Consider the following 14930-nt stretch of genomic DNA (forward strand, 5'->3'; position numbering starts at 1 on the left):
TTGCTATATTTTTTCAATAAATAAAATATTTTTAAAAATACAATAGTAACAAAAATCAAAAATACCAACTCAGTTGTTATCAATGATACTATTTGCGAAGGTTAGGACTAGTTTGCAGTAGTATCGCTTGCATTCAAAGTAATTTTAACTGGTCTCCCAAAATTAAATTTATACCTATAGGTATACAACGTACATATACATCATGTATAATTATAAATATTTGATTACAATGTTTTTTTTTATATTTATAATGTACTAGCTGACCTAGGAAACGTTATACATGCGTCACACATATAATCCTATCGAAAAAAAACATTTGCAATTGTTTCGAATTTTTAAATTTTCCGAAAAACTTCAGACTATTACGAACATTTTTTAATTCTTTAAATGAACCTAAACGGTTTATCCGTTTTCAAGTTATGCGCTTACCAACGAATATAATTTCATTTTTATATATATATAATATGTAGGTACAATTTAATTATTTTACTAGCAATCAATATAAAATTAATTTTCTGTGAATTATGATAAAATAAATGTTGAAAATAATTTTCGAAATTGGTTTATTTTTATCATTTTATTAGGGGTATCCTTGCGGCTTACGGATCGCTTAAACAAATTAAAGTGAATCATTGCTTTTACTGAAACCTTAAAACTTCTCTTATTAATAAAAACCTTACTAATAACAACTTCATAAAATAAAATATTCTCTTTTCATCGTTTGAACTGGTGAAAACTTATTGATATATAAATATTACTATAAGTGATGCAAAAATATTTGTTTTTACAGTGATTACAACTAAAAAAGAAGAAGCTAACAATATTAAGAGAAAAACCTATATGGAATGCGTTCATTAAAATAAAAAATCTCTAATATCTGAATATTTAAAATATAATAAACTTGTTTATTTTTAGAGCTTTTTAAACATAGATAAGTACTTAACTTTTTGTAAAATAATGAGATGTTAATATAAATATTTCCAAATGTAATTATTATTACATGTTTTATTATATTGTGATTATTTTCATTTTTTTTTTTTTAAAGGATTTCACATTAGGATTTTTTTTTTTTTTTATAAATTATTTTCCGAAGATAAAATAATTAAACATTTATATTATACTTTTTTAATCTTTTTTTCTTTTAAATTATTTTTTACAATCAATAATTGTAAGTCGTAAGTTTCGAAAATTGATTTTTATTATTTTTTATATGTTTATCGTTTTAAGGTGCTTATTAATTTTAAATAACTAACATTTTCAGCTGAACTAAAAATTAAGAATAGTTAAATTATAAACCTTAACATGAAAATAATTATTTGACATTTTGACGAGAAATTAATTATTTAAAATCACAAAGATCTATGCACTTATTACGTTCTAAAGTAAATAATTTGTCACTGAACATGTTTTTCTTTTACTATTTTTGTATTATAACTTATAAGGTTATCTATTATATATGTGACTGGTGAGTAAAATGAAATACTTGGTGGCCGGTGTTTTATATATCCTAGTTACATACAGAAACGTTGGTAATTTGTTGATGGAATTTCACTGACTGTTGGCACATGAAGGTTACACGTAAGATGTCATTAGTCATGGCCCATGGTACTCAGCCATCAAGCATAGAATGACGTTACAGAAAGCTTAAATTGTTTTAATATTTAATGATTTAGTGACACCATGTTACTGTTTAGCGATTAGGCTAGGTTATAGGTATTATGCTTATATAAAAAAAAAAGAATATATATTTATGATTTCAATTATTTTTAATATTTGATCTACACAAATTAATTTAAAAAAACAATATTTATTATCTTATAAAACCTTCTTCTAATTTATTTCTTACTAATCAATAATAATTATAACTGTAATTTATAATACTTATTCAGTATATTAATGTAACATAGTAACACAGTAGATTATCGTAGGTATTTATTTTCCAATTTATTATTACATTAATTGCTTGTCCGTATTTTTTACATTACATTATTTTTTAATGATTAATGACTATATTTTTTAATGTGCTTTCATTTTATAATTTTCATTCTAAAATATGTATACATGTCGTTTGTTTGTCAAGTTTTTAGGAATGACTAATTATTAGTAATTAGTAAATTAAGTATTCAATTTGTCATCAAACGACCTACAATGAACAATTAAATACTCGTATATTATTATCAAAATAATCCATGTAATATATATTTCAGATACGTTTGAATTAATATATATTAAACAATTTGATAGTTAAATATATTCTTGATTAATTTCAATATCTTGGAAAACTTATGATATTGTAAGTTGTAACTATATATTTAATATGACGTGTTGTTTAAATTGATACAAACATTTTATACAATCATAGATTTTTTTAGTTATACAATTAAGTCATTAATTCAGTCAATATATCAAATAAATAAATACCTTCCTAGTTATTTTCATATTTTATTTGATTTTGGCACTACTCAACTCATGTTATAATGTCTATTATAATCTATATATCATTAAGAAAACGCACAGACACCCCCATTGGTATTTATAAGTGAAAGTGATATTCATATTCGGATATACTCCATATACTCGTTGTATTAATTGCACGTGCATTGACAATAATTATTACAGAAGTGGGTGCTATATTTTTTTCTACTTTCGCGATGAGACGTATTTCCATGGTGGCCAATTTCATTTCACTTTTTGAACCTGTTTTTTTTTTTAACGCTGTGTATTGGCTAGTATAAACTAGCTGCACCAGTCGTCCTTCTGCGGTCTTCAGCTCCGGGCCAAATTCAACCGGACGACACGTAAACGGTAAACATAAAGGAAGTAAACACTGCCCGTGAAAGTCTTAGTATCAATGATTAATTTACATACTGAGATTTTGTAAAATGGTTCAAATATTGTATGTCAAATTATCATTTTTTTCTCTAATTCAAACGATCCTTGTTAAAACTTATCGGCCTAAGATATTATGTTTGTTTTCATTGGCATAAATTACATAATTTTGCTAGTTTGTATCCTTGAGTACAAGATCACGTCTATAATATTTAAGGTTTAAACAATTTAAACTTTAAATACATAACTAAAAGCTATACCCAGATAGGTATTTTCTACGTTTTAAATAACATCATGTTAATTTAAAAGAACGAGATTAAAATATAAAATTTACATGTAATATTATGAAGATAACACAATAACTCTCAAAAAGTGATGTTTATTAGATATATTGTGATGTACACAAAATATAATAATTTTTAAAATGGTTTTATAAAGAAAACAAGGTAGCCGACCCCATAACTAAACAAGAGGTACCTATAGCAAATAATTATATTCTTGTTGAATATATTTACCCATATATTTTCACTTTTTTGAAAATATTTTTTGACTGAGCAAAGAAAAAAATTAAAATTAATTATAGGTAAACGTGTGTAGTACGTCAATACGTATCAAAGATAACGTATCGAACAGTTCTTATTATAAGCCCCTCCATTCATTATAAACATCATGTTAACATTAAATATTTACATCAATACTAATTATATTATTCATGAAAGTTTCTTTCTAAATTTAAAACAGTTTAGTCATACAAGTATATGTATAAAGTTAGGTGGTTTAATTTTTTATATCATTATTAGATATTCATTATAAAACGGTTTTTAACATTTATTTTAACAGGATTATAGAAACTTGAAGATTTATGTTTTATTTATTTAAATTTATTAAATTAGACATGTTTTAAGGCAATGCAAATCTATTTCTAAAATAAATTAAAATTATTTGAATATATAATACTTAACACAGTTTTATACCGTAAAAATTACTACTGAGTTATAATATATTTGGTACTCTATAAATTCTATTATTCTGAGAAAAATTATAAAATCAGGGAGAAATACAGATATATTTTGATATACTAATTACTAATGTAACTAAATATAAGATATTTATTTATTCCATGATATATAGGTATGTTACGAACTTATGAAATTGATTCATATTATCTATTAAGTATCGTTTCAAATTCGATGTTTGTTTTCCGAATACTTGTTTATTCAATTACATAAAACATTAATGTAATTGGGATTTTGATAGAAAATTATTATAGTCTAGCGACTACATAAATATATAACTTAGTCACGAATTCATGATTTCATACCAAGAGCTATAATATAAAAATTCTATTAAGTATATAAAATGTAAAATAAATATGATAAACATTATTTTTATTATTCTATATTAACATTACCTCTTAAAAACAAAATTATATAAGTGTTAAGTTATTTTTAATTTTCTACCAAAAAAAAAAAAGTAGTAAAAACAAACTATTTAACGATATTTTTGAAAAGATATTAGAATTAAAAATGAATTATTTTTATTTAATAAATATCTTATAGAATCATCAACCTTAGATACTTATATAAATTTTTTATGCTAATTATACAAATTAAATATCTGAGTTTATATTATATACTTAATTTCCACGCTACAATGATGATACGTTATTATTGATATAATTGTAAGGACAATATGGACATAGTAATTTATATTTTGTTATTTTTACTATTTATTCATACATCCATATTATTATTTTTTTTACATAATAATATAACAGTAAACTATTTATCATTAACAACAAAATTAGAATATAACTTCCGTAATAAAAATATTATTATTACTATTAAAATAATAGGAAAAGTAATTTAATTTTTATTGACTATTATAATGTTCTGAAATATTTTTCGGAATTAACTTACATTAGTAAATTTTATTTTATTAGCTCATTAGGTTTAGTGACCATTTTAATTCTGTGTAAATAATTAAATTTACTGTTAGAAACATGAACGAAGAAACTACTCATTATGAAACAAGTATATTAGACATACCATTAAGAAGTTGTTCAACTCTACAGGATGCAAGTGTATAAAACCACGTATTAAAGTAACAGTAACAAACCTTTTACACAAATATATAGACAATAATATTGGATAAACATTTATTAGTTAATTACATATTTGTTTATAGGAAAATATTAAAATACATTTGTATCTTAAGAATTGTTTTTGTTTTTAACTTAAAGATTACTAAAGAATATTATAACAGTTATTATCTAATGAAATTCCTATAATTTTCTTCGATATCTTATGAATAATATCTTAATTTATTTATTTTTACAGTATTGTTTAATTTATTGTACTTGTAATCCTATTTTAAAGCCAAACAATTATTTTAACTCAATCACTCATATCAAAAATTTAAAATACAGGTTTTCCTTTTTTTACTTTCAAAATCAGTAAAATATTATTATTTACTATTCAGTATCAGTTTTTACGAATAGACGATAATATCTGTTTATTTTTTTTATGGGTGATTATGATATATTTCATCATTATTCTGAATTAACATATTACAAAGATGTATAATACACTTATTTCAGACACATAAAAAGTTTTGCAAGAGGAAACTGGAAAATATATAAAAAATATAATATATAATACCGTAATCAAAACATTTACAAATATTAAATTTTTTGGTTGGAAAAAATATTACCAAAATAAAATCCATTTCCATGATATACATCGAAACGTACATAGTACAAATTATTACATTTTTAATGAGGACAATATATTTTTTTCCGCCAAAATAAAGTATAAAAATATTTGACGTTCATTTCATTGAAAAAATATTCGAATGTACTAAACATCAACATATAAAACACATATATTTCTAAACTCAACGAATGAATAGAAACAATATTATAGATTGTATAATTTTTATGTTATATTCGTGAACACTATATTGCTCGATAAGTCGTAAATTTTTATGACTCCCGTCAACTATAGACGCATTGTATACTCAGACGTGAACACGAACTTAGAGTGATTATGATCATACACAATGGTCTAGCGTAACAAAATAATTCATAAATATTTTAATTTCAAATATTTAATAAGTATACACAACATTAATATTAGCTCACACGATATTTAGCGTAACAAATGTAGTTATGTATAAGACGTAGGTATATCTACGTAACTATATAGCTATAATATATGCATAATGCATATTATATAGGTACAGGCTATCATCTATATGTCTAAAATACTATTTTTAATATTTATTTTATATTGAGAATATTAATAATAATAATTGTCAAAATTATCATCTACACGAAATTGAGAAGGTACGTCCATAAAAAAATTAATTATCAACACGTTAAGTGTTAAGGAATAGGTTTTAATGTGTACATCGCGCCAATACTTGTCGAATATCAACAGTAGTCGTATAGTCCTACCGTGTCAACTCTGCATCCGGCAGGATCTACTAAATAATATGATTTTCTATATAATCGTAATTTACTAAACGTACCTATATAGGTAACATTAATATTTGAGTAATATGAGAAGTAAGATTTTATGATATATACTGCCGGCTCTCTTTTTTATTCAATTATAAATCATTTCTATTTTTCTAATAAATGAATACATTTAATAAGTCATAAATACTTAACTATGTGTAAGTTACGAAAAAAAAAAAAAGGAAATATATTTATTACAAATGTACAACTAACTGCGAACAGTAACAGTTTACTCTAAATTTTATTTTTATAATAAATATATTCTATATTCACATAAATATCTATTTAACACGTATTTTTTTTAATAAACAGATGTTTATGTATGTATGTTATTAGTGTTATTACCTATTGAAATTAATATTTAGGAAAGGTGAAATTTTTTATGTTTATATTGTTTAGCCTAAGTACTTTTTATGCTTATTGAACTTAAAGTCAGCGAATGTCCCTGCGTTATAAGTACACGATTCACTGATATAGTGAACCATTGAGATTTAAATGATACGAAATATTATAAAAACTAGGAAGTTACCTCATTTCATAATTTAGATGTGTCTATATATTAAATAACTTTTCTAAACATTATTTTTTTTCAAGATCAACTAGACAATTGCTTCACAATTGACACAAAAAATGAAATCGTAAAAAAATATCCATTCATTGTGTCTGTCGTGTTTAGCGTATACCTATTATATTATATAACATAATAAATCTACATAATAAATACTGCAATAAGTTATTAATTATGCATTTTTAAGCACTTTTTTACGATTATCATAATATCATGATAAATTCTTTAAAAGACATTTTTGTAATAATAGAAGACCTTCAAAAAAATCTTCGTGACCTTAATAATAAATTGGTAATATTTCGTTAATACTTATTTGTAAAATTATTTTAATATTAAAAAAACAATAATGAATATTAACAATTTATAATATACCAGATGAAGTTAAATCATTTTATACATTGTCTATTAATATACTTTATGTATTTACAAATATTACCTATTTAATATTGATAATTATAATTTAAACATTTACAATGTGTAAGAAAATATTATTCGTTGCTCGTCGATATAATTATTTAAATGAGTTCAATAAATAGGTAAGGTTTGTATTGTCATATTGTTAAGCAAAACAAAAATTATAATTAAAATACGCAGTTTATATAATTTAATATAAGTAACATACTATCAAGATTTATTTCCCAATAATCGTTTAAAAATACTTATTAATCACAATATTGTGTTGTTTTAAAAAAAAAATTCTTATTGTTATGAGGTAGGTGCCTCATATTGTTCCTAAATTGGTCTTAGAAAACCGAGGATTCAGGCCATGGCCTTTGCTTTTCTTATGAATATGTAATCTATTACGAATATCAAAATTAATTAATCTAATATAATAATATACTCAGAATAAAAATGTATGTATAGTACATACCTATATTATGTGCGTAATAAATATACCTGCTTAATGCTTATAGGCTGAGAACTTAAAGCGCTTTGAAAACTCCACGGTGAAATAAACGTAATAAAACCCATGGACATTTTTAGCAAAACAGTAATAGGTGCAGTTTGCGTACATTTATACGCTCTCAGATATTGGAGCATGTCAAAAACACACACACGAGACTCGTTCATCATTCGGTTCGTATATTGTCTTTTAAATGTCTGTTGCATCACGCCATCACGTGCCACACGCGTAGACCTCTGTGGCGCTGTATGCCCGAAATTGGAATGACTCGACCTGTTACGGTTCTTTTATATGCATAATACACATACTAAAGTCTTCCTGTGGTTTAATCAGATGATTTATACGCAATCTTGTGACTTAATAGTCTGTGCGACCTTGCTAATAAAAATGATAACAATATCAATAACGTTGTCGGTTATTGTAATACGTTTGCAATAGGTATAACAGCTCTCTTTCGCGTGGTCTATTTGGTATTAACATTCACGCAACTCGTCGCCATAATATTATTACATACGAGTACACGAACACATAATTATTCAAATTTCTAACAGTTTACGATGTTCGATTGTTCGTTATCAGTTATCACTTCATCGGTTATTATATAAATCAAATAGAAACGTATTCACGTGGGGGCGTTCGTCCAATTACGCGGAAAAATCATAAAAATACGCCTCTGCGGATTATAGGATTTACGCAACACATAAAATGCGATACGATAGGTGTATACCTACTCGTTTATAGCCAACTCTTTTTATAACCCGGGCATAGTTTTTACTATTATAGGTACCCGTATAGTATTTATCTACACAATTGTACACCGTTGACCCACATGATCACCTCCGTACACATTTATGTGACTACTGCAGACATTCACAACTGCAGCCATCTGCAATATCGACTATTATTATATCGTGATATTATGAACGTTCAGAGATTGTCCAATAAAAAGAATCCAAAATATTAGAATAAAAAATGATTTATTATGTAAAAAAAAATATGTAATATAATAATAATATTTTTATTATATTCGTCATAATTTAACGAAAATTCACAATATAACTAATAAATATATAAAATCAAGGATATTTCAGCAGTGTTAGGTGTCGTATAATATAATAAAGGGATCGTTGATGCACAGCTGTATATTATATTATATACACGTTATTTCTTGTCGTGGTAACTCTGGTATTGGTTTAATGCTCGTGCATGATGGTGCTGCAGGTGTAGCTCACGGGTAATAAGCGTACGGTGAAGCGAAAGTCTTGGAAACGTACGGGTAAGTAGCGTAAGACGACACGGCGCCGTACGGGTGATGAGAAGCGACGTACGGCGCGGCGGCGTATGGGGAAGCGACATAGGGCGAAGCCACGTACGGTGATGCTGCGTACGGCGAAGCAACGTACGGCGAGGCCACGTACGGTGAGGCGGCTACGTATGGTGATGCGGCGTACGGGGCGGCCAGGTAAGGCGAAGCGAACAGGCCACGCTTGTTGCGGTCTCCGGCGGCGGCAGGGGCGGCTGATTGAGATGACTGTTTTGTAGACTGTTCGGCGGCGTAGGCAGAGACGAAGCACATGGCGACGGCGAGCAGAGCGAAAGATACCTGTGGAAACACAATGAATTAGACGCGATTCCGACACGTTTTAAAGTCCGTAAAAACGTAAATCATATGCCATTGCAACACTGGTCCAGCTCATTGCAATGCGTGTAGATAACTAAAACAAAATATGTGTCTCGTCCAAACACGGATATGACCATATGGGTTATAGACGTGTCGAAGGGATTTGTCTTGCGTAAATTTAGATATACGATATCACAATAAGTCGATTAGTATAGTTTTGACACGTTGTAAACAATACATTTTTAATAAGAAATTTGTTCAACTAGCACATAGTTACAAATATTACAATATCATAACGATGGTTGAAAACCGATTAAATCAAAAAAATTGAAATTGGTTCAAACGTTAATAAAAACAATATTTCTGTATATTTTTTTAAATTCTAGCCTAATAGTTTGATTTTTTACAATTTAACTCAAAAATAATCGTTTTATAATTTCTTCATTATTTGATTGGATTCTGCATCAATATTTTACTTAAAAACATTTATCTTACACTAACACGCTCGTTTTATTTTTCGAGTGCAGTATAAAATCTACCTATACTAAACGAATATACGTAAAAATTAACACTTACTTGGAATTGCATTTTGATTATGTTCGTTGTTGGTTGGTTGTTGTTTGGAAGTATGACTTGAGAAGCGCGTATGTCCACTAGAATCAAATGATGAACTGATTGATCTAAGTCCAATCGGTCATTTTATATAGTAACATTCGACCATGTAACGCCCAATTGTCATTCAGAGTACAATATTCCTCGTCCTAGTTACCACACATCAGTTTTGATGCCAAATAAAATAACAATTGAATTATAATGTTTTTATACAGTAGGTAGCACAATTGGTTTTTTTTCTATTCTGCTTTATAATCACCACCCTTTCAGTATATACTTAACGCTTATATTTGCCAAAAATATCCTTAAGTATCCTTGACGACGAAGAGGGTTTTGTAACTCTCTATATATGGATGACCCTACACTCTATACATCGTCGTTTATTAAAAATTGTTATTTATTATTTTAATGAATTATGCATATATATTATGACAATACACATACGTTATCAATGTATGAAATAAATTGTATATAGGCCTTGATCATAATATTATAGTTGACCTCAGTAGTGGATTTTACTCGGTTGTCGGAAACTAAATCAACTACGGCCTACGAAGACATGCGAGACGAATGTAAATCATCAAATCGAAAAAAGTTCCTACAACATTTTATAAAAAATTAATCCTTTCTTTCTAAAAAAAAAATTGTATTGTACACTAAAAATTAAATATACAATACATTCCTTATCAATAATGCAATTAACAAAAATAAATAGAAACAAATTAGTGTTTAATACTTATACACATGGTATATCTTTTTTTTACATATTAGATAATTTAATTTAATTTAGGCCTATATTTAATTGGTCTGTAATAAAGCATGTGTAAATTATTTGTATTATTTTAAATTATTGCATTGGTAGTTAAATTAATATTTATACCTAATGAGTTATGATATTGTTATACTAACATATTATTTTTTTTATTTAGTACTTATATACTGTTAGATTTCAAGTCACATAATTTAATTTGTTTGAAATATTCATTAAATATATTAAATAATTTTACATAAATATGCAATACTAGCTGTCCCGTCACGGCTATTATAATTTTGGCTTATTAGACAATAATACAATTTTAATACACATAAAAATTATTTTCAGTAGAAAATGCCCATTTTATATTTAACGATTGTTCTACTATAGTATTAAAAATATTTCATATGATGTTTACATAATATATATTCAGATATTTTCATATTGGCCATGTTAAATATTAATTTATATTTCTACTAATTGGTGAATTTATACTATGATGTTTTCATCGTGTGTCCACTGTCCATGATGATATCATTGATATCTTATATACCTACTAGAGTTTTTGTAATATTTTTTACTAACATAAATTAAATCATTACAATTTTACTATTACAAACTACAATTTTTTTAATACTTGCTATGTAACATAGAAATATTGAAGTCACTGAGATAGGTATACCATATTATACCTAAGAAGGTAAAAGAAAATGTACTTATAGTTACAACTTATTTGTAACTTATATTGTGCTTACACTTAGTGTGAGTAATTTTTTGTTTTATTAATTATTATATTTATTACTTAAACTAAAATTTTTACTTAATCTAAAATATTATTATAACACCTACATTAGTACACCTACTCCTAATAACATAATATAAATAATATAATAATATGTACATTTAGATTTTATACATATCAAAATTTACTTCAATCAAGTAATTAGAATGACTATACATATGATAAAAACTAATATTAATGTAGCAATTTTCAATTGTCATGCATGAAAGGGTTCTTTTTATCTAAAATTAAAAAAAAATAATCACTAATATAAGTACGTAATTAATATACATAGGCATATCGTACCATCAAAACATTAGTGTTGCAACTTAAAAAACCATGTTTTGAGAAAAACGAGTTTTTTAATTTGATAGCATAGTAAAACAGCTGTAAAAAATTATATATTCCACGTATATTTATAATATCAAGTTTAAAAATAAGTTTTCCTCGTATAGACCTTATTTTTGAATTAATACAGTAATGTAATAGATATTTTACAACGAATTTCCCAGTTACTACTATAATAACTTAAATTTTAAATCTGAAATGTTTCCATTCTTAACGAAATTAATAACTTGAATATTAGATTTTATGTAGGCATTTAATATTTACTATTCTAAGAAGTAAAAAGAATATGAATCTAAACTAAGAAAAACTTTAAAACTAAACTAAAAAAAAAACAATTTCAACTAACATTTCAGTAGTGTATTATTTCGAAAAAATACAGTACTGCACTAATTACCTATTTAAGTTTATATTGTGTAGCAATACTGAAATAGTGTATTATTTTGAGTTTCCACACTATTCCATTTATAGCTACCAATTATTTTCTTAAATACATTACCATTTCTTCTGATATAAGTTGTTTAAAATTTTAGATACGAGATCATACGGCAGTACATCGTAAAGAACGACATTTTTACCATTATAAAACATATATAACTCAAAATCGACAATTTTTGAGTTACTACACTAACGTTCTGATAGTGTGATACATTTTAATTATATTATATTATTTATTATATTAAATAATGTTACTCCTAGGTAAATTACTTATACATATATATATTATTACATATATTATATATTATTTAAGAAACAAACTGGCTTACTGGCACTAGGAATTGAGTATAATATATATTACAAATTATATATTATCTATATCTTATTATATAGTATTCAATATCTTAGAATGTTATGGTGTTGGATATGTATTTTGTGTTTTTAGACACAAAACTCAGTGAATTTTATGTGATTATAATTTACCTATATTCATTTGGTTATCATTTTTTGTGATTATTTTGTATAATAAACTAAATAGGTACCCAATATAATTCCAGGCCTCTAAGTTATTATTTATTTTTATCAGTTTATCACCATAAAATTCAATAACATTTACATAATTACGTTTATCCATTACTATAGTATATATTTAAATACATTATTATAACAGTGTAAACATTTAATGTAATTTGTATAAGTCATTAAATTATAAAGAATATTTTGCTTCTTATTCGTTTTTATCTTTTTTATGAAGAAAACATTTAGTTGTAAGCTTATAATAGTTATAACATTGATTAACAATATTTTCCCATATTGTACAATTTTAAAATATATACATATATATGAATTAAAATCATAATTGTGTTATATTTGTTGTACATTTATAGTTATTTAGTATTATAATTAATTATACTCTGGTTAAAGAAATTGATTGATATAAAAAATCATAATTAAATTGTCCAACTAAACTAAACTAAACTACAAAATCAAAAAAATATTGGTAGAATGAAAATTAAAATGCTGCTTAAATTTTTAAATAATATTTTTTTTCATATAAACATACAATTTATCCATTATTACAATATTTTAACGAAGGAAAAACTAAATTCAATGACCCCGCTGACAAAGCGACAAAACATCTTTAATTTATCTACACACCAGTGCACACTGTGAACAGTGCTTCTGTTGTTACTGTTAAGTTAATAATATGTCCTTCATTCCTTCAATAATATTAATTTAGTATTTTTTTTTCTCTTAAAAACATCATGCCTAATTTATTTTATATTTTTTAAGTTAAAAAATAAATAAACTTTAATATTTACATGATAGCACTGCTAAACCGACATATTCGATTTATCATGCATATTAAAAATGAATTAAATGTGAACAACTAAAATTAAAAATTTTATAGTTTAAACCAATAAAAATGAATAACCATCAATATTTATTATTTATCTCTACGATTAACTTTTCTCGAACCAAATCAAAATAGGTACTTAGCTAAAATCATTGGAGAAAAATATCGTTATTGTTTATTTAAATGTAGGTAAATTCAATTTTGTCGAGAACTTAACTTTCAAATGTATATTTAATAACTTTGAAAACATCATTTTTATGCATGTTAAAGATTCATTTCGGATTAATCAGTTATTTTTAAAAACGATTTTAACCCCGAAATAATACGTTTTTAATACTCTATTCTAAGTATTCGCCAATCAATTATTTAACGTTTTTCCATGATAATACCTAGTTATCTAACTCTATGTCTATTTTGACAATATAGTACGTTTTGGATTTTAATCTCAGACCTCTCAATTATAAAAACAACTCATATAAAGAAACTCAAATTACAAATTTTCGAACGTTTTTACTGAAAAAAAATGTTTCCCCTACCTTCAACTAAACTACATTTTTGTCGGTCGACAGTTTACCGACATCTAGTCGGTAGATATTCTGTTATTATTAGTTATTACTTATGTCTTATAGTAATGTTTTATTTATTTTAGTTGTTTATTTATATGTATTATTAATCATTAATATAAAGTTGCTTTTATTATAATATTATACTTGTTTTTGTTTTTTAAAGTCTTGCTAAAATAATATTGTCTTACGCACGAGATTCCAAATAAATCCCGAATCTGTATAGTTATTACTTATATATCTGCGACGTACATGTATATAAAAAACATTATGACTTAATATAGGTAGTATAGGTATAAAAATCTATGGTGTAAAAATAGCGTATCTAAAAAAACTTTAAAAGTAGTATTATGGGATCGAGTACAGATTTGAAATATTTTAATAGTTCTGGATGCACGTCAGTCAATAAAAAGACTTACGGAAAGCGCGACCTCTCGTGGCTCGATGCTCGTGAATACGAAATATTCGTGATCGCAGCAGATGGCGCTTTCGGGAAATAGTAAACAGTACGCGCTTGATCATCGTTAAACTAAGGGTTGCCGACACGGTCAGTCCTAAAATTGCTAACCCCATAGCCGAAACTGCTCCGGTATTAGTGTGTGTGTGACCGTAGTCGGAACTACAACAGCCTGTTAATG

At 25.6% G+C, this 14930-nt stretch overlaps 1 protein-coding gene across 1 annotated transcript; it reads right to left on the bottom strand.

The window, feature by feature from the left end:
• Window positions 1–8825: 8825 nt before the first annotated feature.
• Window positions 8826–10153, bottom strand: LOC113557378. Its single transcript, XM_026962860.1, has 2 exons — window positions 10019–10153; window positions 8826–9424 (listed from the first exon to the last, which is right to left on the bottom strand). Exons 1-2 carry the CDS (start codon window positions 10028–10030, stop codon window positions 9050–9052), a joined length of 387 nt encoding a protein of 128 aa, XP_026818661.1. The 5' UTR covers window positions 10031–10153; the 3' UTR covers window positions 8826–9049.
• Window positions 10154–14930: the final 4777 nt, after the last annotated feature.

The sequence above is a fragment of the Rhopalosiphum maidis genome, chromosome 4, assembly GCF_003676215.2.
Source record: "Rhopalosiphum maidis isolate BTI-1 chromosome 4, ASM367621v3, whole genome shotgun sequence".
Taxonomy (NCBI): domain Eukaryota; kingdom Metazoa; phylum Arthropoda; class Insecta; order Hemiptera; family Aphididae; genus Rhopalosiphum; species Rhopalosiphum maidis.